The sequence below is a fragment of the Piliocolobus tephrosceles genome, chromosome 16 (genome assembly GCF_002776525.5).
Source record: "Piliocolobus tephrosceles isolate RC106 chromosome 16, ASM277652v3, whole genome shotgun sequence".
NCBI lineage: Eukaryota > Metazoa > Chordata > Mammalia > Primates > Cercopithecidae > Piliocolobus > Piliocolobus tephrosceles.
This window is the reverse complement of record NC_045449.1, coordinates 33,652,431-33,677,700: the sequence shown is the minus strand read 5'-3', so window position 1 is coordinate 33,677,700 and position 25,270 is coordinate 33,652,431. Positions and strand designations below refer to the sequence as shown.

Genomic DNA, 25,270 nt, shown 5'->3' with positions numbered 1-25,270 from the left:
TCTTTGATATTAGTCATACTGATTTTGAAGATATTTTATTATTTGTATTGCTTCTTTCTCTAGGTTGCTTTTTTCCCTGCCTTTTTTTGGTCTCTATTTTTTAAGTTAGATGCTTTTCTCAGATACTTAATATTTCTTATTATTTTAACTTTCGTTTTATTTATTTATTTAGAGATGGGTCTCTCTCTGTTGCCCAGGGCAAATGCAGTGGTACAATCATAACTGATTACAGCTTTGAACTTCTGGGCTCAACGGGTCCTCCTACCTCAGACTCCCAAGTGGCTAGTGTGGGCCACCACACCTGGCTTATTTTTAAAAGTTTTTTGTAGGGATGGGGTCTCACTTTTGTTGCCCAGGCTGAGCTTGAATTCCTGGCCTAAGGTGATCCTCCTGCCTTTGCCTCCCAAAGTGCTACAACTACAGGTGTGAGTCACTGCACCCAACCAATATTTATTGATTGTTCACATATATATGTATACACACATATTTTGTTCACATATATATATATTTTGTTCACACACACACACACATATATATATATAATATATATTGTGAGATGGAGTTTTGCTCTTGTTGCCCAGGCTGCCAGACTGGAGTGCAATGGCGTGATCTCAGCTTACCACAACCTCTGCCTCCTGGGTTCAAGTGATTCTCCTGCGTCAGCCTCCCGAGTAGCTGGGATTATAGGCATACACTACCACGCCCAGCTAAGTTTTTATAGGCATACGCTACCACGCCCAGCTAAGTTATAGGCATATGCTACCACGCCCAGCTAAGTAGCTGGGATTATAGGCATACGCTACCCCACCCAGCTAAGATTATAGGCATATGCTACCACGCCCAGCTAAGTTATTTTTAGTAGAGATGGGATTTCTCCATGTTGGTCAGGCTGGTCTTGAACTCCTGACCTTAGGTGATCTGCCTGCCTTGGCCTCCCAAAGTGCTGGCATTACAGGTGTGAGCCGCCACGCCTGGCTGATTGTTCACGTTTAAGACTAGGAAATGAAAAAGCATATTAGAACCTCTAATATGGGAGGTTCTAAAAGACCCATAAGTGGGTCTTTGGGAAACTCTTGGTCTGATCAGAGTTCTAAAGATTATTGTCTCGCCTGGAGAGGGAAGGCCTATACAGAAACCCATAAATAAAGTTAAAGAGTAAGGGTTGAGTGTTGGTAGGTATCAGCCTGCAGTATAATCATTTACTTAATTCTGCTACTTTCAGAATGGTGCTACAGATATACCTGGTTTCCCTTATTTCAGATGCATGATTTTACCACCTCCAGACAATAAATCTCCAGTTTTCTCTCTACTGAGGGAAGGGTATTCTTCTAGTTGTGCAGAATGCAGGAGGTGATTTGGAGTCCTACTACTTATATAGAATGTCAGCCACTTAATTTTTGTCTGTCTTGACTCTCGGTCCCAGAACTGCCTGGAGTAGCTTGAGCTCTTTGGGAATTCTGTGGTGTAAAATGGATGGGTTTTCTCTTCTATCAGTTTAACATTTTGCTTCCTCAGGTCTGCTAAGTCAGTTTCCACTTATCTTTATGTTCTCTAGCTTCCAGTATTTTGTGGTGTTGTCTCTCCTCAATATCTTATGTGTTTATGCCTTTTAAGAAAACCTTAATGTAGTTTTAATGGAGTTTCAGGATGGTGTAAAATTAGGTACATGAATTCTTTCTTTTCCTTTTACTTGAAGTACTTTCTAAACATTATCTCAAATCCTCATTACTCTTATAAAGTATTTTTTTTTTTTTTTTTTTAGATAGGATCTTGCTTTGTTGTGCCGGCTGGAGTCTAGTGGCACGATCAGGGCTCGCCGCAAGCTCGGCCTCTTGGGCTCAAGAGATTCTCCCGTCTCAGCCTCCCTTGTAGCTGGGACTACAAACATGTGCCACCATGCCTGTCTAATTTTTAAATTCTTTTGTAGAGATGGGATCTCACTTTGTTGCTCAAGCTGGTCTTGAACTCCTGGGCTCAAGCTATCCTCCTGCCTTGGCCTCCCAAATTGCTGGGATTACAGGCGAGAGCCACTTTGCCCAGCCTCATAAGGTATTTTTGTCCATAACTTATAGATAGAAGAACTAATGTTTAGAAAGATATTTAAAAGTTCTTAAGATAGGCCAGGCCCAGTGGGTCATGCCTGTAATCCCAGCACTTTGGGAGGCCATGGTGGGTGGATCACCTAAAGGTCAGGAATTCGAGACCAGCCTGGCCAACATGGTGAAACCCTGTCTCTACTAAAAATATAAAAAATTAGCCGGGTGTGGTGGTGGGCGCCTGTAATCCCAGCTACTCGGGATGCTGAGGCAGAAGAATCTTTTGTATGTGGGAGGTGGAGGTTGCAAGGATCCAAGATCGTGTCATTGCACTCCAGCCTGGGCAACAAGACCGAAACTTCTTCTGAAAAAAAAAAAAAAAAAAAAAAAAAAAAGAAGTTCTTAACATTTTAGAACTACAGTGAAAAAGAAAAAGAAAGATTATTTGTGTTTCTTCTTCAAGATCACACTACAGTAATTAGCAGAGATGGGATTCTCATTCGGGTGTGGCAGGCTGTAAAGGCTATCATCTTTCTACTACATAACACTTTATTACTTACTTGTTATATGGTTTAGGTATAGTTGAGATGACCTTTTTTATTTTCTTAGCTTTTGGTAATAGAAGCAGCATACTTTTCATTTGCTTTTGTTGCATCTATTTTTACTGCACTGAAGTAGAAAGAGATTGGTGAAAAATTTTTCAGAAGTCAACGTCAGCTTGTACTTATCAATTAAAATTTAGACTGGGTGCGGCGGCTCAGGCCTGTATTCGCAGCACTTTGGGAGGCCGAGGCGGGTGGATCACCTGAAGTCAGGGGTTTGAGACCAACCTGGTCAACAGGGTGAAACCCCATCTCTACTAAAAATACAAAAATTAGCCAGATGTGGTGGCAGACGCCTGTAATCCCAGCTACTCGGGAGACTGAGGCAGGAGAATCGCTTGAACCCGGGAGGCGGAGTTGCAGTGAGCTGAGATTGTACCACTGCACTCCAGCCTGAGCAACAAGAGTGAAACTCCATCTCAAAATTTAGGAATTCCCTTTAAAAAGTCATTGTTAGGCTAGGCATGGTGGCTCGCCTCTATAATGCCAGCACTTTGGGAGGCTTAGGCAGGAATATCACTTGAGCTCAAGAGTTCAAGACCAGACTGGGCAACATAGTGAGACCTCCCCTCTACTAAAAATAAAAAATATTAGCTGAATGCATTGGCGCATGCCTGTAGTCCCAGCTACTTGGGAGGCTGCGGTGGGAGGATCACTTGAGCCTGGGTGGTTGAGGCTATAGTGAGCTATGATTGCTCCACTGCACTCCAGCCTGGGCAACAGAGCAAGACATTGTCTCAAAAAAAAGTCATTGTATTTTTATAGCCATTTTTCATATCTGGTAAGCCCGTGACTGCCTTTTTTTCCATGATTAGTGATCATTTGTTTCTCTGTAACTTTGAGATCTACTCATAAGGTTTCTATAAATTAAATTTCATTTTCCCAGAAGATGGACTGCTTATTACTGTTTGGCACTCAGTTTGTGATATTTTGATGCTTAAGTGTTAACACTAGATTTTTTTCTATATGAAATAAATATCAGCTGTTGTATAGTTGGTTTAACAGGTTAATCCCAAGGGGCCTTTGTTTTCTGAGGAATGTGAGGAAGCTTACTCTTTTCAACCTGTGAAGGCAGCAACTAAGACTTTGAGAGGGGTTCCATGAAAAAAGCAAAGGTCCTCATTCTTGAGCTCTAGAATTACTTCATACCTCAATGAAAATTAATGGCCCAATTCAGCAAGCCATTAATTTGACTTGATACTTGAAAATAGGGCAGGAAAAATAATTTCTACCAAAAATAACTTCAGAATGCATTTTATTCATATACTAGAATATCTAATTTAAACCAGTGACATTCTGGTATATTTTGTAGTACACCTGAACAGGAGCAGCTGATGGTGGTGTGGCTAAGTTGGATGATAAAAGAAGAAGCATATTTTGAGAGGTAAGATAATTTGATTTAGTTAGTTGAGAAAGCTTTTCTTCTTCTCTCTTTGGAAAATTCATATTTCCTATTTTGTTTTGACAGTACGTCAGGCGTCTCTGCTTCTTTTGGGGAGATGCTATTATTGGTGGCTATGTACTTTCACAGCAACCAGCTTAGTGCTATCATTGACTTGGTCTGTTCCACTTTGGGGATGAAGGTAATTTTCTTTTAACTTCTTTCTAAAAACAGAAAGATGTTTCTAAGATGGACATTTTGTTGCTGTGTAAATAGATTGTTTTAAGTAATTTTAATTGTTTAATAGAAGTTTTATCAGGAGGGCTTAGAAAAAAATGCATTTTGAAACCTTTATTTACTAAAATAATAGATACTCATGCAAAAACCTTGGCAAGCACAGAAAAGGGAAAGATATCTTATAATTCCATGATTCAGAGATACCTAGTATACTACTATTAATATTCTGATGTCTGTTCTTTCTTTAAAGTGGCATATATATTTGGTGATTTAAAAAAACTAATATATGATGAGCATTTACTCATGTCAATAAATATTATAATACGGTATAATTTTTAATGGCTGCATTGTGTTATAGTCCATTGTTTGATCTTCTTACTGGGTCCTTTATTATTTCCCATGTAGATTTTCTAGTTTCAGTATAACACTTAGAGGAATATCCTTGTTTATGTAAATACACACATAGGCACTCACATGTTGGATCATACACCTGTTGGATCATTTTCTTAAGATAAATTTCTAGAAGGTAATTGCTAAGGAAAAAGTATGGCTATGTTAAGGTTTTTCAAGAGTACTGCCATATTATCTTTTAGAAAGATTGTATCAGCTTAATTAACTGTTACCAGTAGTGAGTAAGAACTCCTATTTTCCTAAACTTTCACATGACTGAGCATTACTATTTTTTTTTAATCTTTGCAAATTTGGTTGATGAACAGTGGTATCACCTAGTTTGAATTTCTTTGATTACTAGTGAAACTTTAGTATTTAAAATCTATGTGTTTTGGCTGGTTTATTTCTTTTGTAAAACGCTTATCAGTATCCTAATTTTCCTGTAGGGACTTTGATTTATTTTTTTCTTTCACTGTTTCAAAAGGAAAGATACATCATTATGCCTCATACATCTTCATATATTTCAAGACATATATTTTGCCCAATGTTGAAATTGGGATTCATTTTACAGTTGACATGTAATATGAAAGTGGTAGTGTTCCAACTCCTACTTTTTTTCTTGAAAAGCTGCTGTAATATTAAATCAGTGACATATCTTATAGTATCTTTAAAAGTGGAGAGTTCAACATGTTATAATGGACTTTTTCCAATCTTTTTTGCCATTTAACTTTGCCATGTGGAAATTATCATCATTATTATTTTTATGTAGTATATTAAATGTTATTTTTGTGGTTTCTATTTTGCTCTTATGCTTAGAAATGTTTTCCTTTCTTGGGTTTATATAAATGATCACTTACATTTTCTTCTAGTTTTTTTTGGTGGTTTCATGTTTTACATTTAAACATTTAGTCTACTTGGAGTTTCTTTTGGTGTATGGTGTGATATGTGCAAAAAGTGTATGTGTGTCTATATATACATATATATGTGTGTGCATATATGTGTATATGCAGACACACACACACACACACACACACACACACACACACACACACGTTTGTCTTGTCCTCACAGAGGGGCAGCTATCCCAGCTCCATGTAGTAAATAATCTGTTTTCCCCAACCGACTGAAAATGCCATTAATAGTATTTATTAAGTGCTTTCTATATTGGTCCTGTTTCTGAGTATTAACACTTTAATGTTGGGTTTGAGAAGGCACTTCTAAAACAGAGTAGAGTACTTGAACATTTGAACATTTATGTGTATCACAGCCATTTTAGGTAAGTTTCCTAGAATAAATTGTGTTTCATATATTTTTACATACTGTTGGAATTCTTTTGGTAATTTTAGATTGTAATTAAGCCAAGCTCCTTGAGCAGGATGAAGACGATCTTCACACAGGAAATTTTTACTGAGCAGGTATTTCTTTTTATTCTTGGGTGCTTACTTAACTTTCTTTTACAATATTCTTTGGGAGAAAACTTGTGTGTCTTACCTTAAGAAAGTAATATGGTCTTTTTTCTTTTTAATCACTCATGATGATTTATTTCATCATTGAAACTTTGTTTAAAAATAATCCATTTAAAATACACTTTTAAAACTAGTCATAACATAGCAAAGCATCTTTTGAATGTATGTATTTTTGGAGACTGAGTAGATACTTAGGAGAATACTCTTAGATGCTGATGATCGGGCATCTCAAGAGGTAATTGTTTTAATGTGTCTAGAGAAAGATAAAGACCTATTTAAACCTTTAGGCTGTAAAATTAATTTCTAACGAGATTACAGGCTAGAGTCTAAATTTCTTATACTTAACATGTTCTTCTTTAGCCTTAGCACTTTTGTCCATGGATAAGCCTAAGGATTTTTTTCATTTCTTTTTTATCTCACTCTGTCCCCCAGGCTAGTATACAGTGGTACGATCATAGCTCACTGCAACCTCTGCCTCCTGGGTTGGAGCAATTCTCCTGCCTCAGCCTCCCAAGTAGCTGGGATTAACAGGTGTCCACCACCACGCCCAGCTAATTTTTGTATTTTTAGTAGAAATGGGGTTTCACCATGTTGGCCAGGCTGGTCTTGAACTCCTGACCTTAGATGATCCACCCACCTCGGCCTCCCAGAGTGCTGGGGTTACAAGCATGAGCCACTGTGCCCAGCCAGTTGTTGCTTTTTTATGGCTATTAATATCTTTATTTCTATATTTTACTATCCCTCCCACCCTCAACACGCATACACACATATACTCCTAAATTACAAATAGTCACACAGCATGTGGGAGAATCATAAGTTATTTTTTGTCTTTAAATTTGAACCAGTTGGACGACAACTTTGAGGAGGGTCTTTAAAAGACAATTAGAGCCTATGCATGACATATTGATAATAAATATTTCTGGGTATATTTATGTGGTGCTTTATAGTTCATATGATGTTTTTCCAAAAAGAATATTTTCCCCCTCATAACAATGCTTTGAGGCAGTATGGTAGTGTCCTGTTTTGTAGATGTGAAAAAGATTCAGAAGATAAAGTGACTTCTTCAAAGTCATTGAGCCCAGATTGTATGCTTCAAATTTTTATTTATTTATTTATTTTACCTTATCACACCACTGTGTATGTATCTGTGTTTAAAAACAAAAAATTAGGGAATTATATAAATCCCTAAATGTACGTTTCCTCAGCATTCAAAGATAATTAAAACGTAATAATTTATTGTCATCATTCATTTCTAGGGACCACACTTATATTAGGTGTTGACAGTCTACTTATCTCTCTTTCAAAATAATTTTATATTTAGTTCTTTATATTACTAATACTATTTTTCCCTTTTAGGTTGTCACAGCTCATGCAGTTCGGGTCCCTGTCACCAGCAACCTGAGTGCCAACATTACTGGATTTTTGCCTATTCATTGTATTTACCAGCTTCTCAGGAGTCGTTCCTTTACCAAGCACAAAGTGTCAATAAAAGTATGCCCCTACAAATAAAACAAATAACATAAAAGCATGCCCCTACATTTATATATATATTTTCTTTTGAGGTGGAGTCTTGCTCAGTCACCCAGGCTGGAGTGCAGTGGTACAGTCTTGGCTCACTGTAACCTCTGCCTCCTGGGTTAAAGCGATTCTCCTGCCTCAGTCTCCCAGGTAGCTGGGACTATAGGTGTGTGCCACCACGCCCAGCTAATTTTTGTATTTTTAGTAGAGACAGGGTTTCACTGCATTGGCTGATTGGTGTCGAACTCCTGACCTCAAGTGATATGCCCGTCTCGGCCTTCCAAAGTGCTGGGATTACAGATGTGAGCCACTGTGCCTGGCCTACATTTATATTTCAAAGAACAACCTAAATTAATGCTTTCTCCCCAGTTACTTGTATTTCAGTTTGTAGGCCTTTATTATGGGTTTTGTGTGGGAAATGTGTGGTATTAAGTTACTGGTCATTTATATAAGTGTAGTAATTAGGTATAGTAATTATAATTATATAATTATAATACAGTAATTTCAGATTTTTAAAACAATGTAAGATTATTTTCAAAATGCATAATACTCCATTTAAGTTCTCAATAGTGGCACATGCCTATTTCATTAAAACTTTGAAACTTCCATTTTCTAATTTATTTATTTATTTTTTAAAGACAAGTCTCACTCTGTCGCCCAGGCTGTCATAGCTCACTGTAACTTCAAATTCCTGGGCTCAAGCACTCCTCCTGCCACAGCCTCCTAAGTGGCTGGGACTATGGGTATGAGCCACCACTCCTGGCTTTTTTTTTTTTTTGAGACAGAGTCTCACTCTGTCACCCAAGCTGGAGTGCAGTGGTGCTATCTCGGCTCACTGCAACCTCCGCCTCCCAGGTTCAAGTGATTCCCCTGCCTCTGCCTCTGAGTAGCTGGTATTATAGGCTCCTGCCACCACGCCCGGCTAATTTTTTTTTTTTTCAATTTTTAGTAGAGACAGGGTTTCACCATGTTGGCCAGGCTGGTCTCAGACTCCTGACATGAGGTGATCCACTCACCTCGGCCTCCCACAGTGCTGGGATTACAGGCATGAGCCACTGTGCCTGGTCTTACACCCAGCTTTAAAAAGCCTTTTTTGTAGAGACGGGGTCTCGCTATGTTGCCCAGGCTGGTCTGGTCTTGAACTCCTGGTCCTAAGCAATTCTCCTCCTTTGGCCTCCTGAAATGGGATTACAGGTGTGAGCCACTGCAATGGGCCTGGTTTTGTTTTACAAATTGGGGAAGTTGCCATGACTAGTATTTGTCGATTTGCCACAAGGACACCTCACACCTAACTTATGATTTCGATATGTTTTGATTTGTCTTAGTTGGCTATATCTAACAGTTAAAAGGGCCTCTAAAGAGAAGGTTGAGACCCAGGAGGTAAAGTAATCTGAAACTTTTTCAGAGGCTCTTTTATTTACAAAGAACAGTGAATAATATATGCATGATATATCACTTTTAATTGTCCCTTGTTTTTTGTGATTTAGTGAAATTATTTCCCAGCTAGATTGTATCTTCTGCTGCTTTATATTTTTAGCAAGTAAAATAGCTAAGAATTAAGAGTTCAAATGCACACCCAACATTTTACATGTCCTCCATCCAATGATAGTTAAGTGATAGTCTCCTGTAAGTGCTTGTCAGAGACACTTTCTTAGTCTATCTGAGGGTTTGCTGTGAAGGACCTATCTCTCTCTCTCCAAATTCCTATCTAATGTGAGCTCTCCCATGACGCCACACATGGTGCTCTAAATACAGATATGGTAGGGACTTAAAATGTTTTTCCCACTACTTAAAAACTAATAGATTAAACCCAAAGGCAAGCTTCCAGTGGACAGTGCACCTAAGATGATACAGATATAAAGGTAGTTCATATTTTAAAATCAAAGACAGTTATGATACTAGATAATATATTTGGAACTGCCAAAAGTTAATAGTGAATTTTACTGATTCATAATTCATGTAAAACTGTATGTACTTTTATAATTTTGCTTGGTTTTTCTTTTTGCCACAATTCAGTGTCTATAACATTCTTTCTTAGGATTGGATTTACAGACAGCTGTGTGAAACCTCTACTCCACTTCATCCTCAATTACTTCCTTTGATTGATGTGTACATAAATTCTATACTTACTCCTGCATCGAAATCTAATCCAGAAGCCACAAATCAGCCAGTCACAGAACAGGAGATACTCAATATTTTCCAAGGAGTCACTGGGGTAAAATCGTTGTTCTTTATATCTATTAACTTATTTTTCTTTTAGTTCTTCTTACTTATCCCATATTTTTATTTTCCTATCAGAGGACTTTTAGGTAGTTCTGAATTTAAAATTAGATTAAATTTCCTTAGATCACCTGTAAAAATGAAAAGAATGGTATTAGTTCCAACTAGTTTGCTAAACAGGCACTTGTGTGAGAATTTTTTTCTGGAGATGGAGTTTCACTCTTCTTGCCCAGGCTGGAGTGCAATGGCACGATCTTGGCTCACTGCAACCTCCACCACCCTGCAACCTCCGCCACCCTGCAACCTCCGCCTCCCGGGTTCAAATGATTCTCCTGTCTCACCCTCCCGAGTAGCTGGGATTACAGGCGTCTGCCACAACGCCCAGCTAATGTTTTGTATTTTAAGTAGAGACAGGGTTTCACCATGTTGTCCAGGGTGGTCTTGAACTCCTGACCTCAGGTGATCTACCTGCCTCAGCCTCCCAAAGTGCTGGGATTACAGGTGTGAGTCACTGTGCCTGGATTTTTTTTTTTTTTTTGAGACTGGAGTCTCACTGTGATGCCCAGGCTGGAGTGCAATGGGCAATCTCAGCTCACTACAACCTCCGCTTCCTGAGTTCAAATGATTCTCCTGCTTCAGCCTCCTGAGTAGCTGGGACTGCAGGCATGCGCCACCACAACTGGCTAATTTTTGTATTTTTAGTAAAGATGGGATTTCATCATATTGTCCAGGCTGGTCTTGAACTCCTGACCTCAAGTGATCCTCCCGCCTTGGCCTCCCAAAGTGTTGGGATTACAGGTGTGAGCCACTGCGCCCGGCCAATAATTTTTTTTTAAGTTTCACTTTAAAATCTAAAGGGTGCCCTGGAGATTGTGTGTTTGATCAAGTACTGTGTGGGATTTCAAGATATTCAACATAGGTTTGTTTAGCATCCTGGGAATCTAAGATATACCTACATTCATTTAGCGTGAACTTTGTTTTGTTTTGTTTTGTTTTTGAGACAGAGTCTCACTCTGTTGCCCAGACTGGAGTGCAGTGGCACGATCTCAGCTCACTGCAAACCGCCTCCTTGGTTCAAGTGATTCTCATGCCTCAGTCTCTCGAGTAGCTGGGATTATAGGCACCTGCCACCACACCTGGCTAATGTTTATGTTTTTAATAGAGACAGGGTTTTACTATGTTGGCCAGGCTGATCTCCAACTCCTGATCTCAGGTGATCCGCCTGCTTCGGCCTCCCAAAGTGCTGGGATTATAGGCATGAGCCACCACTCCTGGCTCATTTAGGGAAAATTTGATGAAAGTATTTTTTCCCCAGTTTGTTAGAAGGGAAAAACAGTTGCATTTTTCACAAATATAATTAAGTATACATTGTCTTATTTAGGAGTTACTTTCTCATGGTAATTTCATATAATACTTGGGACTCCTGTCTTTCAGAAGCAGCCTGATGGGTTTGCTATTGAGTAGTAGCTGAAGTCTTTTCTTTGTCTTACTTAAAGACCACTTAAGCATATTGCCTTTCATCTCTCATACCATCTCAGATTTCATGTTGTTTTTTTGAGTTTAATACACACACAGCAACATTTCTCCTCTTTTACCTGAGTTAGGAGCAGCAATGCTGAATAATCTATTTTGATTCTTTTACTATCAAGAAAAAAAAAATCACTCATGAAATTCAGAGTATTTCAGAGTATTCGTAATATTTCCTCCAGGGTGACAACATCCGCCTTAATCAGCGTTTCAGTATCACAGCACAGCTTTTGGTGCTCTACTATATACTGTCTTATGAGGAGGCTCTTCTAGCAAACACAAAGACTTTAGGTAAGTTATACATAGAGGAGTGGTTCTAGTGATAGTGTATTTTATTAGCTTGCATTTTGTTACTTTCCAAACTGTTTTTTGATAAAAGAAGGGCAATATTCTAACAGACTCTAGTATCATTTTATAATCTTTGCAATGTGGGCATTGTATATTTGATACATAAATCATGCATGTTGGGGTACATAACCATGATTTATGGCCCAGTCCTCCTTATAGGAGGCTAAATGAATAGATAACAGAATTGCCTGTATTTTAACAATTGTATAGGTCTTGTTCACTAAATATAAATTTAAAAGATACACACGATGGAGCTGTAACTGAATTTTTTTCTCTTGATTTGAGTCTTTGCCTGGTCTTCCTTCCGTTAGTATGAATAGTAACAACCTAATCAAAAACAATAGAAAAGGCCAGGTGAGGCGGCTTACGCCTGTAATCCTAGCACTTTGGGAGGCCGAGGTGGGCATATCACTTGAGGTCAGGAGTTCGAGACCAGTCTGGTCAACATGGCGGAACCCTGTCTCTACTAAAAATACAAAAATTAGCCAGGCGTGGTGGCTCATGCCTATAATCCCAGCTACTCAGGAGGTTGAGGCAGGAGAATTGCTTGAACCCAGATGCGGAAGTTGCAGTGAACCGAGATTGTGCCATTGCACTCCAGCCTGGTGGACAGAGTGAGACTCTGTCTCTAAAGAAAAAAAAAAAAACTAGAAGGGTTTCATTTTGCTGTTAACTTTGGGCTGGGCATGGTAGCTCATTCCCTGTAATCTCAGTGCTTCGGTACTTTGGGAAGCTGAGATGGGATGGTCACTTGTGCTCAGAGTTTGACACCAGCCTGGGAAACAGCAAGATGCCCATCTCTACACACACACGCACACGCACACACACACGCACACGCACACACACACGCACATGCACACAGAGGATGTCACTGAAATGGGCTTTGAAACTTAAGTTACTTCACGTGATATCAGAAGGTCAGTTTTAGCATGCACATATCAATGTAAAGTGGTATTTTTTCCTGTATTTGAAAAAGGTTTACCTGTGTTTAGACTTTCTACATGTGTATAGTTCATTTCATTCCATCTATTTGTTTTTCGAGGCAGGGTCTGACTCTATCACCCAGGCTGGAGTGCAGTGGCACGAACATGGCTCAGTGTAGCCTTGATCTCTGGGGCTCAAGGAATTCCTGCCTCAGCCTCCCGTGTAACTGGGACCACAGGTGGACACTACCATGCCTGGCTGATTTTTTAAGTTTTTTGTAGAGATGGGATTTGCCATGTTGCCAGGCTGGTCTCAAACTCCTGGGCTCGAGCAGTCCTCCTGGCTTTGCCTCACAAAGTGCTGGGATTACAGGTGTGAGCGATCCTCCTGACCTTTGTGTGTAGTTTTTAATTTGTTTTTCTTTCTTTTTTGAGACAAAAGTCTCACTCCGTCACCCAGGCTGGAATGCAGTGGTGCGATCTTGGCTCACTGCAACCTGCACCTCTTGGGTTCAAACAGTTCTTCTGCTTCAGCCTCCTGAGTAGCTGGGGTTACAGGTGCATGCTACCATGCCTGGCTAATTTTCGTATTTGTAGTGGAGATGGGGTTTCACTGTGCTGGCCAGGCTGGTCTTGAACTCCAGACCTCAAGTGATCCACACACCTCAGCCTCTCAAAGTGCTGGGATTACAGGTGTGAGCCACCATGCCTGGCCTGGATTTTCTTTTTTATGTTTGACATTTTCTGTGCCTTTGATTGATACATTTCTTGTTTGGAATTTCTGTATATTCTCACATATTTAATCTTTTCTGTGAACTTTATAATAATTTTATTAAATTTCACAAATGAAAATTATATTGAGATTTTGATAAGAATTATGTTAAACTTACAGATTAATTTGGAGAGAATTTACTTCTTTGCAGTATTAAGTCTTCCTAAGAACCTGAAATAATTTCTGCTTTTTAATTGTACACATACAGTTTAGTCTTTTTTTTTTTTTTTTAGGGACAGAGGCTTGCTGTGTTGCCCAGGTTGGAGTGCAGTGGCGCAATGTCAGCCCACTGCAACTTCTGCCTCCCGGGTTCCAGTGATCCTCCTGCCTCAGACTCCCAAGTAGCTGGGATTACAGGCATCCGCTACCACGCCCCACTGAATTTTGTATTTTTAGTAGAGATAGAGTTTTACCATGTTGGTGAGGCTGGTCTCAAACTCCTGACCTCAAGTCATCCACCCACCTTGGCCTCCCAAAGTGCTGGATTTACAGGTGTGAGCCACTTTGCCTGGCTTTGGTTAAGTCTTGTAGTTAACTCATGTAAACCCTCATAACAATTCTATGAGATAGGTGGTGGTTATGTTTATTTTACAAGGGAGAACACTGAGGCACAAGGAAGTTAGGTAACTTCCCTAAGTTAGTATTAAGTATTGTAGTAAGTATTGGAACCAGGATTTGACTATTGCTGGATCTTATAACTATTGTTTTAACTGCCTTCTGATTTTTTCTTAATTCATAAAAGATTAGTATGGAAAACTATGCTAATTTGTTAACTTAAAGGGGAGATCGTATCTAAATAAGAGTGTATGATATATATGTGGTCTATATAGACAGTGATTCTCAACCTTTATTCTAACACTTGCACTTACATACTTCTTGTCCTTAATAAAAGAAAAATAGTTGAGCTTTACTGTTTGTGGTTTATAAGAGAATAAACATATTGTATATCATTTGTCAAACTACAAACACCCTGATTGAGCTTCTCATATATTCCTGTGGTGTAAAGGAAAGTACCTTGGAATGAGTTTTGGGTGCCAGGCATATACAATATGGTAGAGATGAGACAGAGAAAGATAGTGTTGACTGGCAAGGACTTTTACTCTGTATGATCTGAGGATTCACTGAAGGTGGCCAAATCTGTATTTAAATGAGAAGACTATGGCCGTAGGGTGAAGGATGGATTAAATTGGAGGCAGGGAAAGTGGACCATGGAAGATATATAAACAAAGGGTGAGTAGGCACCGAATTAGGATAGCAGCAAAAGTACAGAAATTAAAATGGACTTAGAAGAAAAAAAAGGGTGGACATGGCTGGTTGAAGGTAGGAGTTGTGAGAGAAGGAAGTCAAATTCATATTGTCTAACTTAATTTAAAAAGAGGCCAGGTATGCACTTTGGGATGCCGAGGCTAGTGGATCACCTGAAGTCGGGAGTTTGAGACCAGCCTGGCCAACATAGTGAAACCCCTTCTCTACTAAAAATACAAACAGTTGGGCGTGGTGGTGGGCACCTGTAGTCCCAGTTACTTGGGAGGCTGAGGCACAAGAATTGCTTAAACCCAGGAGGCAGAGGTTGCAGTGAGCCAAGATTGAATCACTGCACACCAGCCTGGGTGACAGTGACTCCTCTCAGGGGGAAAAAAAAAGAGTCAATCACCACTATTGTATATAATTTGATAAAATCCACTGTGGCTCACGCCTGTAATCCCAGCACTTTGGGAGGCCCAGGCAGGTAGATCACGAGGTCAGGAGATCAAGACCATCCTGGCTTACACAGTGAAACCCCATCTCTACTAAAAATACAAAAAATTAGATGGGCATGGTGGTGGGCATCTGTAATCCCAGCTACTCGGGAGGCTGAGGCAGGAGAATCGCTTGAATCTGGGAGGCAGAGGTTGCAGTGAGCCAATATCGCGCCACTGCACTCCAGCCTGGTGATAGAGTGAGACTCTGTCTCAAAAAAAAAAAAAAAAAAAATTGGCCGGGCCCAGTGGCTCATGCCTGTAATCCCAGCACTTTCGGAGGCTGAGGCAGGCTGGATCCCCTGAGGTCAGGAGTTCAAGACCAGCCTGGCCAACATTGCAAAATGCCGTCTCTACTAAAAATACAAAAATCAGCCAGGCATGGTGGTGGGTGGCTATAATCCCAGCCAATCTACTTGAGAAGCTGAGGCAGGAGAATTGCTTGAACCCGGGAGGCGGAGGTTGCAGTGAGCTGAGATCATGCCACTGCACTCTAGCCTGGGCAAAAAGCGTGAGACTCTGGCTCAAAAAATAAATAAAATAAAATATAAAATAAAGTAATTTATTTTTGTAAGATGCTTTGGAATCATCAAGCTCTAGGCCATCTGTTCATGATTACATTTGATCTCCCAATTAGGTTTGGGAAAATCTTGACTCACTTGTTGGTTCTTTTAGTGTAGGGCACTTTTGCACATTGCTTCTCTCACCTGTTATGAATTTTCTTCTGTCTAGTTTTAAATTTCAGGGCATTTTCCAGATCTTGCTCCAGGTATGTTCTTATTCTTCCTGTGTAGCCACTTGTTTTCTTAATGATTCTTCATCTTTTATATGCTATATTCGCAGGTTAATTGCATTAAAAGTAATTTGACTTTGTTTTTGTTTCCATTTGGGTTGAAGGTTAAGATTTCTGTTGTTTCTGGACATTTTATTTATTTTACACTTTTTATCTTTGATAGCTGCCATGCAAAGAAAGCCCAAATCGTACTCTTCTTCTTTAATGGACCAGATTCCTATCAAGTTCCTTATTCGACAGGCTCAAGGGCTACAGCAGGAGTTGGGAGGTATGTTTTAATTTGCTCTTTACTGCTAAAGTTTATTGTTTAAAAAACCTTACTGTTTGTAATGTTATGAAGTGTAATAGGTGCTTAATGTTAAAAATTCAAACAGTTCAAGAGTGAAATTCCTCTTTGCCTCCCTCACTAAATCTATTATTTCAGTTATTGCAAACTACCCTGCCCCTTAAAACGCCACCCTAGCTATTTGCAGTTGGTATGTATTTTCAGGCTTTTTTCTCCTATAGGTTGAACCGTATGAAATTGCAGATATTTGGCCTGGCGTGGTGGCTCACGCCTGTAATCCCAGCACTTTGGGAGGCTGAAGCAGGAGGATCACGAGGTCAGGAGATCGAGACCATCCTAGCTAACATGGTGAAACCCCGTCTCTAGTAAAAAAAATACAAAAAATTACAAAAAATTAGCCAGGCGTGGTGAAACTACAGGCGGGTGCCTGTAGTCCCAGCTACTCGGGAGGCTGAGGCAGGAGAATGGCATGAACCTGGGAGGTGGAGCTTGCAGTGAGCCGAGATGCGCCACTGCACTCCAGCCTGGGCGAAAGAGCGAGACTCCATCTCAAAAAAAAAAAAAAAAAAAAAAGAAATTGCAGATATTCAACTAATTTAGAGCTACAGAAACAGCAGGTTCTTGTGTTGAACCTAACAGACACTTACAGAAGTAAAACAAAAAATTTTTTTTTAACTCTGAATAGTATTGTACACTGCCTCTTTTGTTTGTTTTTGTTTTTGAGACAGTGGCTCACTCTGTCATCCAGGCTGGAGTGCAATGGCACGATCTTGGCTCACTGTAACCTCCACCTCCTGGGTTCAAGTGATTCTCGTGCCTTAGCCACTCAAATAGCTGGGATTACCAGTATGCGCCACCATGCCCATCTAATTTATGTATTTTTAGTAGAGACAGGGTTTCACTATGTTGCCCAGGCTGGTCTTGAACTCCTGGTCTCAAGTGATCTGCCCACCTTGACCTCCCAAAGTGCTGGGATTACAGGAGTGAGTCACCACGCGCAGCCTCCCCTGCCTCTTCCAAGGCTTGTTTTTTTTCTTGGAGTCTTGAACATCTTCACATATCGGTACAGGTAGATCTTCCTTACTGTTTCTGATTATTTTATGATCCATAGTATGGACATATTGTAATATTTTACTATAAATCCTGTTAAGTAGAAATATTGTAGTGTTTTTTGAAATTAGATATTTTTCTTTTGGTTTTTTTTTTTATCTTTAGGGAAAGAGTCTCACTACATTACCCAGGCTGGAGTGCAGTGGTGTGATCATAGCTAACTGTAGCCTCAAACTCCTGGGCTCAAGCATCCTCCTACCTCAGCCTCTCTAGTAGCCGGGACTATAGGCCTATGCCACCATGCCGTGCTAATGTTCTAGAGATTTTTATTAATTAAATACCTCTCTAATGTTTGAGTGTGGGTGTTTTTCTTTCTGTTAAGTTGGAATTTTTAATTTTTTTTTGAGAAGGAGTTTCGCTCTTGTCTCACAGGCTGGAGTGCAGGGGTGCGATCTCAGCTCACTTCAACTTTCGTATCCCAGATTCAAGTGATTCTCCTGTCTCAGCCTCCCGAGTAGCTGGGATTACAGGCACCCGCCACTATGCCCAACTAATTTTTGTATTTTTAGTGGAGACTTCACTTCGCCATGTTGGCCAGGCTGGTCTTGAACTCCTGACCTCAGGTAATCCACCCATGTCAGCCTCCCAAAGTGCTAGGATTACAGGTGAACCACTGTGTCCGGCTGGAATTTTCTTTCTCTTTATTATGGTTGGTTTCAAGGAGAAACATGGCCTTCACTGGACGTTGTTAACCAGATGTCTGCAGCATTTATTTACTTATATCTTTGTATAATTTTTTTTTTTTTTTAAAGTAGAGACACGGTTTCATCATGTTGGTTAGGCTAGTCTCGAACTCCTGACCTCAAGTGAAGAGCCCTACTCAGCCTCCCAACGTGTTAGTATTACAGGCGTGAGCCATCATGCCTGGCTTCTTTGTATAATCTGTTTCCACAAAATAATGTTATTTTTAACAGCATTTGACAATTGATATGCTTTATTGAAAAGAGTATGAAATGTTGATTAGTTTACACTTTTGTAAGCAGTCTTTTGTGATGGTTTGGTATAGTTTTAACTGTATATATACTCCTGTATGCATTTAGAAATTTAAATGTTTAAGTAACGCCATTTTTGATTGTTACAGTGTCTTTTCAAACACAGAATCATCAATTTTAAGCTGTTTCTATGAGAAAGGAACTGGGTATTTTTTCTACTGGGATTAAGCAGTGGTATCATTTGATTTGCATAATAAGGGGATAATTAGATCTAAAGTACTTTGATTCCTGCTACTACTGTGTAGTCTCACTGTTCTGATAATGATGATAATAATATGGTAGCAACAATATTTATTAGGTACTTATGCGCGAAGCACTTAGCATAGTAGTACTTCGTTAATTCATTAACTAAATAGGCATTTTTATGGTGTCATAATTTCTTTTTGAGACAGCGTCTTGCTCTGTCACCCAGGCTGGAGTGCAGTGGCACGATCTTGGCTCACTGCAACCTCCACATCCCAGGTTCAAGCAATTCTTGTGCCTCAGCCTCCCAGGTAGCCAGGATTACAGGCGTGTGCCACCACACCTGGCTAATTTTTGTATTTTTAGTAGTGACAGGGTTTCCCCATGTTGGCCAGACTGGTCTTGAACTCCTGGCCTCAAGTGATCCATCTCCTGCAGTCTCCCAAAGTGCTAGGATTATAGGCATGAGCCATCGCGTGCGGGCCTCTCATTATTAACATTATACATAATAGTCATGAATAGTCAAACTGTGGTATAGGTAAAATGTTATAAATAAGGCTTTGATTTGGTAACAAGTTTTCCCATTTCTTTTGATCTTCTTTAATACTTCTGGAACCAAGATAAAATGCCCCCTGTTGTGGGTATCATCAGTACTGCCTCTTTTGATTGACATATCTGGCTGTGTGACTTTAGAGTTGTTAATGTTAATACATGTCTTTCATTGTGGTTTGTTCCTTACGGTAGAATGGGAGGCATTGCTTACTTTGTATGAATGTTAGGGAGAGATGAGAAAATGTACATAAAGTACCTGAGACCTTTCAAGTATTCGAAGTGGCAACTTTAATTTTACCATATCTATAGCGATGATTCTCAACAGGGTTGGAGGAAAGGGCATGTTCTCTACAGAAGCCTGTCAGTATTTCTGAGTAGGACCTTTTCCAAACCACATATGATAGTCCCCAAATAGACATTCTTTTCTCCTCCTCTTCTTTCCTCTTCCCTCAACTCTTGAACCATTGCTATGTCAAACAACTTTAGGAGACTATTATGTTGGGTGGGATAGAAGAAAGGTGAAAGCTTTCTTTATGAGTAGTAGTTCCCAGCTCACTGTTTATCACATTACTTGGGGACCTTCATTTAAGCAGTTTCCCTTGGTCAAATGACTATACACAAGTTCTTAAACTGTAGTTTGCATGCACAAGGAGTGAACATTCCTAGGGCTCCCTTCTACAGCTTCTGATCTCATCACCTGGGATGGTATTCATTATTCTGCACGTGAAACAAGCTTCCCAAACTTATGATGCTGGTGGTGCTCTAATCATTCTTTTTTTATTTTTGAGATGGAGTTTTGCTCTTGTTGCCCAGGCTGGAGTGCAGTGGTGTGATCTTGGCTCACTGCAATTTCTATCTCCCGGTTCAAGCGATTCTCCTGCCTCAGCCTCTCGAGTAGCTGGGATTACAGGCGCCCACCACCATGCCCAGCTAATATTTATATTTTTAGTAGATACAGGGTTTCGCCATGTTGACCAGGCTGGTCGTAAACTCCTGACCTCAGGTGATCCACCTGCCTCGGCCTCCCAAAGTGCTGGGATTACAGGTGTGAGCCACCGTGCCCAGCCATCTAATCATTCTTTGAGAATCACTGACTTAGAGCATAACCCTCTTTCCTTGCAGGCTAGTGGTTTGATAAAAATGAGAGGGGTGGGGAAGCTTCTGGTGTTTGAGCATGAAGAATCCAATTGATTTTCTGTAAATTTTCAAGGGTTGCATTCAGCTTTACTACGTCTCCTTGCTACTAACTACCCACATTTATGTATTGTGGATGACTGGATTTGTGAAGAAGAAATCACAGGGACTGATGCCCTGCTACGGCGAATGCTTCTGACTAATAATGCTAAAAATCATTCTCCCAAACAGCTCCAAGAAGGTATAGTAAATTATTGATACTCCTTTAACCCCTTTTGTAGTACAAGGAGATGTTAGGCTAATTGAAATCTTATACAGAATTTTCCTGGGGATATAACAATGTTTTGGTGAATATATTTTAATTATGTAAAATACTCTTTGCATTTAAGGAATTTTACACTCCCTTCCCCTTCCTCTTTCCCCCTTCCCCCCTTTCCCCTTTTACCCCTTTTACCCCTTTTCCGGTTTCCCCTTTTACTCCTTTATTCCTTTCCCCCTTTTCCTGTTTTCCTTTTCCCCCTTCCCTTTCCTTTCCTTTTGTGTTTGTGTGTGTCTTTCTCTTTCTCTGTCACCCAGGCTGGAGTGCAGTGGCGTGATCTCAGCTCACTGCAGCCTCCACCTCCTGGGCTCAAGCAATCCTCCTACCTGAGTCCCACAAATAGCTGGGACTACAGGTATGAGCCACCAGGCCTGGCTGATTTTTAAAGTTTTTGTAGAAATGGGGTTTCACCATGTTGCCCAGATTGGTCTCGAATTTGTAAGTTTGAGTGATCCTCCTGCCTCAGCCTCCCGGAGTGCTAGGATTAAGGCGTGAGCCACTGTGCCTGGCCAGGAATTTTAACCACTTCTTTCTGATGTGCTTGTATCTTTTCTCTCATAGGTCCTATATTATATCACTAAAAAGGTGGTGTGGGTTTTAGAAAAGTTCTAAACTGGTTAGAAATAAGTGCAGTGGAATAGGACTATATGCTTGCTGTTAATGGAGAATGTTCTTCTAGATCAGCACTGTCAAATAGAAATATAATGTGAGCTATAACAGCTACATATAACAGGTGTAAATATAATGTGAGCTATAACACCTATAAACTTTCCAGTAAAAGGAAACAGGCAACAGTAATTTAAATAATCATTTTATTTGACCAAATATGGCCAATATTTTTTCTTTTTTTTTTTTGAGACAGAGCCTTGTTCTGTTGCCTACTCTGGACTGCAGTGGTGCAACCTTGGCTCATTGCCTCCCAGGCTCTAGCAATCCTCCTGCCTTAGCTTCCCCAGTACCTGAGACTACAGGTACATGCCACCACACCCAGCTAATTTTTGTATTTTTTGTAGAGAAGGGGTTGCCATGTTGCTCAGGCTGGTCTCAAACTCCTGGGCTCAAGCAGTCTGCTTGCCTTGGCCTCCTAAAGTGCTGGAATTACAAGCATGAACCACCGTGCCCGGCCTGCCAATATTATTTCACCATGTAATCAATATTAAAATTTTAATGAGATATTTTACCCCCCACTACACTCCTGCACTTAGTCTTTGCAATTTATTGTGTATTTTACACTTATAACACAATTGGACTAGTTATTTCAGATGCTCAATAGCCAGATGGGATTAGTGATTATTGGAGAGCATAGTTCTAGATATTTTTTAGTAACAGCAATCTTCTGGGTGCTTACATCCTATAAGGGGACCACCTGGAGGAAAGTTTCAAGAATTTTGAACCTTTCAGTGAATGTTAGCTATCAAAAGCAATACTTCAGCATATTTTCCTTTTTCAGTCCTGTTTTTAAAATCAGTCTGGGCTGGATGCAGTGGCTCATGCCTGTTATCTCAGCACTTTGGAAGGCCAAAGCAGGAGGATCACTTGAGGCCGGGAATTCAAAACTATCCTGGGTTCTTCATTGGTAAAGGCAAGAGGGGGATTTAAAAAAAAAAAAAAAAGACCAGCCTGGGCAACATAGCAAGACTCCCATCTCTAAAATGAAAAAATAAAAAATAAGATCAGTCTGAATCACCAAGAAAATAAGATTAGTCTTTGGGTCAGTAAAGTGATTTTTTTTTTGAGACAGGGTCTGTTGCCCACGCTCAAGGTTGGAGTGTAGTGGCAGGAACGCAGCTCACTGCAAACTCCGTCTCCTGGGCATAAGGGATCTTCCTGTGTCAGCCCCTTGAGTACCTGGTATCACAGGTGCACTATCACATACAGCTAATTATTTTACTTCTTGTAGAGATGCGGTCTCGCCATGTTGCCCAGACTGGTCTTGAACTTCTGGACTCAAGCAATCCTCCTGCCTCAGCCTCCCAAAGTGCTGAGATTACAGGTGTGAGCCACCACGCCTATCCCATTAATGTGATATTTAAAAAAATATATTTTTGTTCTTTATGAAAGAACAACTACACTTCCATGAATTTTTCTTAGGGCCCTTATTTTTTAATTTGTTTGAGATGGAGTCTTGCTCTGTCACCCAGGCTGGAGTGTGCTGGTGCAATCTCAGCTCCCCACAACCTCTTCCTCCTGGGTTCAAGTGATTCTCCTGTCTCAGCCTCCCGAGTAGCTGGGATTACAGGTGCCTGCCACCACGCCTGACTCATTTTTGTATTTTTAGTAGAGATGGGGTTTCACCATGTTGGCCAGGCAAACTCCTGACCCTCAAGTGATCCACCCACCTCGGCCTCCCAAAGTACTGGGATTACAGGTGTGAGCCACTGCATCCAGCTGGCCCTTATTTTAATAAGTTTAGTGGAAATTGTATCTAGGTTTCTGTAGGAAACAATAGCAAGTAACTATAGTTACTTTTTAGCCACATTGTTTTCTTGATTTGTTTGGCCTGTAGTCTGAGAGAACAATATTACTTCCTGCTTAATAAACTGTACAGAATTCGGATGATTGCTAAATTTTCTTTTTAGCATTTTCAGCTGTCCCAGTAAATCACACACAAGTGATGCAGATTATAGAACACTTGACTCTACTCTCTGCCAGTGAACTTATACCATATGCAGAAGTGTTAACATCCAATATGAGCCAGCTGTTGAATTCAGGGGTTCCACGGAGAATTCTGCAAACAGTCAATAAACTATGGATGGTTCTTAATACTGTGATGCCTAGGAGGTAAATTCAGTGTATTGTTACATGTAATACATAATTGTAGAGCAGTGATAATATACAGTAACCTAAATTTAATTGTTTGAAAAATTTTTCACAAGACCCTCATAGCAGTATTTGTTGACGGTATGACAATATATCTCCTTTCTTAAGACTACTAAATGGTTGTTATATCTTTAAGTAAAAGCAAACTTTATTGAAATAGAAACCTTACAGTATTTCTAACTTTAGGAAGTTCTTGAAAATTGGGTTATCATGTATAGTTATTTGTGGCTAATTATGATTTAGATCACTGCCGTATCTTGGATCTTTGCAGTTGTTCCAAGTTTTGCTGCACGTTAAAATCACCTGGAGGGTTTTTACCACTACTGATCCCCAAGTTGGAACCCATGCCAATTAAATCAGACTGTTTGTGGGTGGGAGTCAGGCATCAGTACTTTTTAAAAGATTCCCCAGGTGATTTCAGTGTGCAGCAAAGTTTGTCTTTAGTCATTGGGTCTCTGCTGGTTCATAGATTGGATCCTTAACACCTGGACATGTCTGGAAAACAGAATACTGGGCTTGAGTTAACTGAGATTTTGATTCAGTAGGTCTGGGTGGGATCTGGTCATATTTATACTTTGGAAAGTTAATTTTTACTTATGTGAGTAAATGCACATAACTTAAGAAGTTAAATAGTATATAAGATCTGCCTCACACCTTTCCATTTTAGACTTTGGCTCCCCAGAGACAACTATTTTCAGCTCTTTTATCTTTTTATTCTGGTATTTATATCCTTCCCATATATCTGTTATAATGACTGTGATTTCCTGATTTTCCAATTTAGAAATTATCTGTTGATTTTCTACTCTACAAGGTGAAGGTTAGTTAGCTCTCTTATTTGCTTCCTCTCCTGTGAGTCCCACTTCTTCTAATACACATTTCCCCTTTTCCTGTTTCTCCCAACACAGGTATATTAAAATTTTTTGTTAAAGCAGTATTTCAAATGCATATTATTATGACTACAGAAGTGATTTTATAATTGAGCTATGTGATAATCTTTTGATTACAATTTCATTCTTATGCAAGTGCCCTCCCCCTTACTCAACATATACTTTGGGTTAGTTAATACTTACTTTTTTCCATTTGCTCAGGTTTTTAAATTGGTATCAATAACTAATAACTAATTCATCCCCAAGCTTCATTATTGAGGGGAAATTTACTTCACACTTAATCATAACACATCAGATAATGTATTGTTAGCATTTTTTTGGCTGGGTTCATTGGCTCACACCTGTCATTCTTAGCACTTTGGGAGGCCGAGGCGGACGGATCACTTGAGCTCAGGAGTTCAAGACCAGCCTGGGCAACATGGTGAAACCCCGTCTCTACAAAAAATACAAAAATTAGCAGAGCATAGTGGTGCATGCCTGTATTCCCAGCTACTTGCGGGGCTGAGGCAGGACAATCGCTTGAGCCCAGAAGATTGAGGCTTCAGTGAGCTGAGATCGCGTCAGCGAGACCCTGTCTCAAAAAAAAAAAAAAAAAAAGAAACACTATATATTTTTTTTCTTGGAGACATTCCTTTCACAGCTTTCTGTCTTCATGTTGCCATCTGGGACATATACAGTTGCCATCCTAGAATTGCTATTGTCACTCTTCTTTGTTGGATTTCATATTTTTCTCTTTCTTGGTTTATATCCTCATTTTGGTGAATGGAACACACACTCATCTTGCTTCCCGAGAAAGGGAGTGTGGTAAACTTAACTTTTTTGAGATGCAGAATTATTCTCATATGTGATTGATATTTAGCCTAAGTGTAGAGTTCTAGTTCATTTTTTAAAAATTTATTTTTTATTCTTATTTTTTAGAGACAGGGTCTTGCTTTGTCACCCAGGCTGGACTGCAGTGGCACAATCACAGTTCACTGTAACCTCAAACTCATGGGCTCAAATGATCCTTCTGCCTCAGCCTCCCAAATAACTGGA

General features: G+C 39.9%; 1 protein-coding gene across 4 annotated transcripts in view; it reads left to right on the top strand.

The window, feature by feature from the left end:
- Positions 1-25,270, top strand: part of INTS2 (integrator complex subunit 2) — a 60,827-nt gene that overhangs the window by 23,689 nt on the left and 11,868 nt on the right. For all 4 annotated transcript variants that reach the window (XM_023204668.2, XM_023204667.2, XM_023204669.2 and 1 more), the window contains exons 10-18: positions 3,951-4,022; positions 4,107-4,221; positions 5,993-6,061; positions 7,469-7,603; positions 9,669-9,845; positions 11,560-11,668; positions 16,116-16,220; positions 20,286-20,450; positions 23,108-23,309. In XM_023204668.2, coding sequence (XP_023060436.2) covers positions 3,951-4,022; positions 4,107-4,221; positions 5,993-6,061; positions 7,469-7,603; positions 9,669-9,845; positions 11,560-11,668; positions 16,116-16,220; positions 20,286-20,450; positions 23,108-23,309 — 1,149 coding nt within the window. The remainder of the gene's footprint in view (positions 1-3,950; positions 4,023-4,106; positions 4,222-5,992; positions 6,062-7,468; positions 7,604-9,668; positions 9,846-11,559; positions 11,669-16,115; positions 16,221-20,285; positions 20,451-23,107; positions 23,310-25,270) is intronic.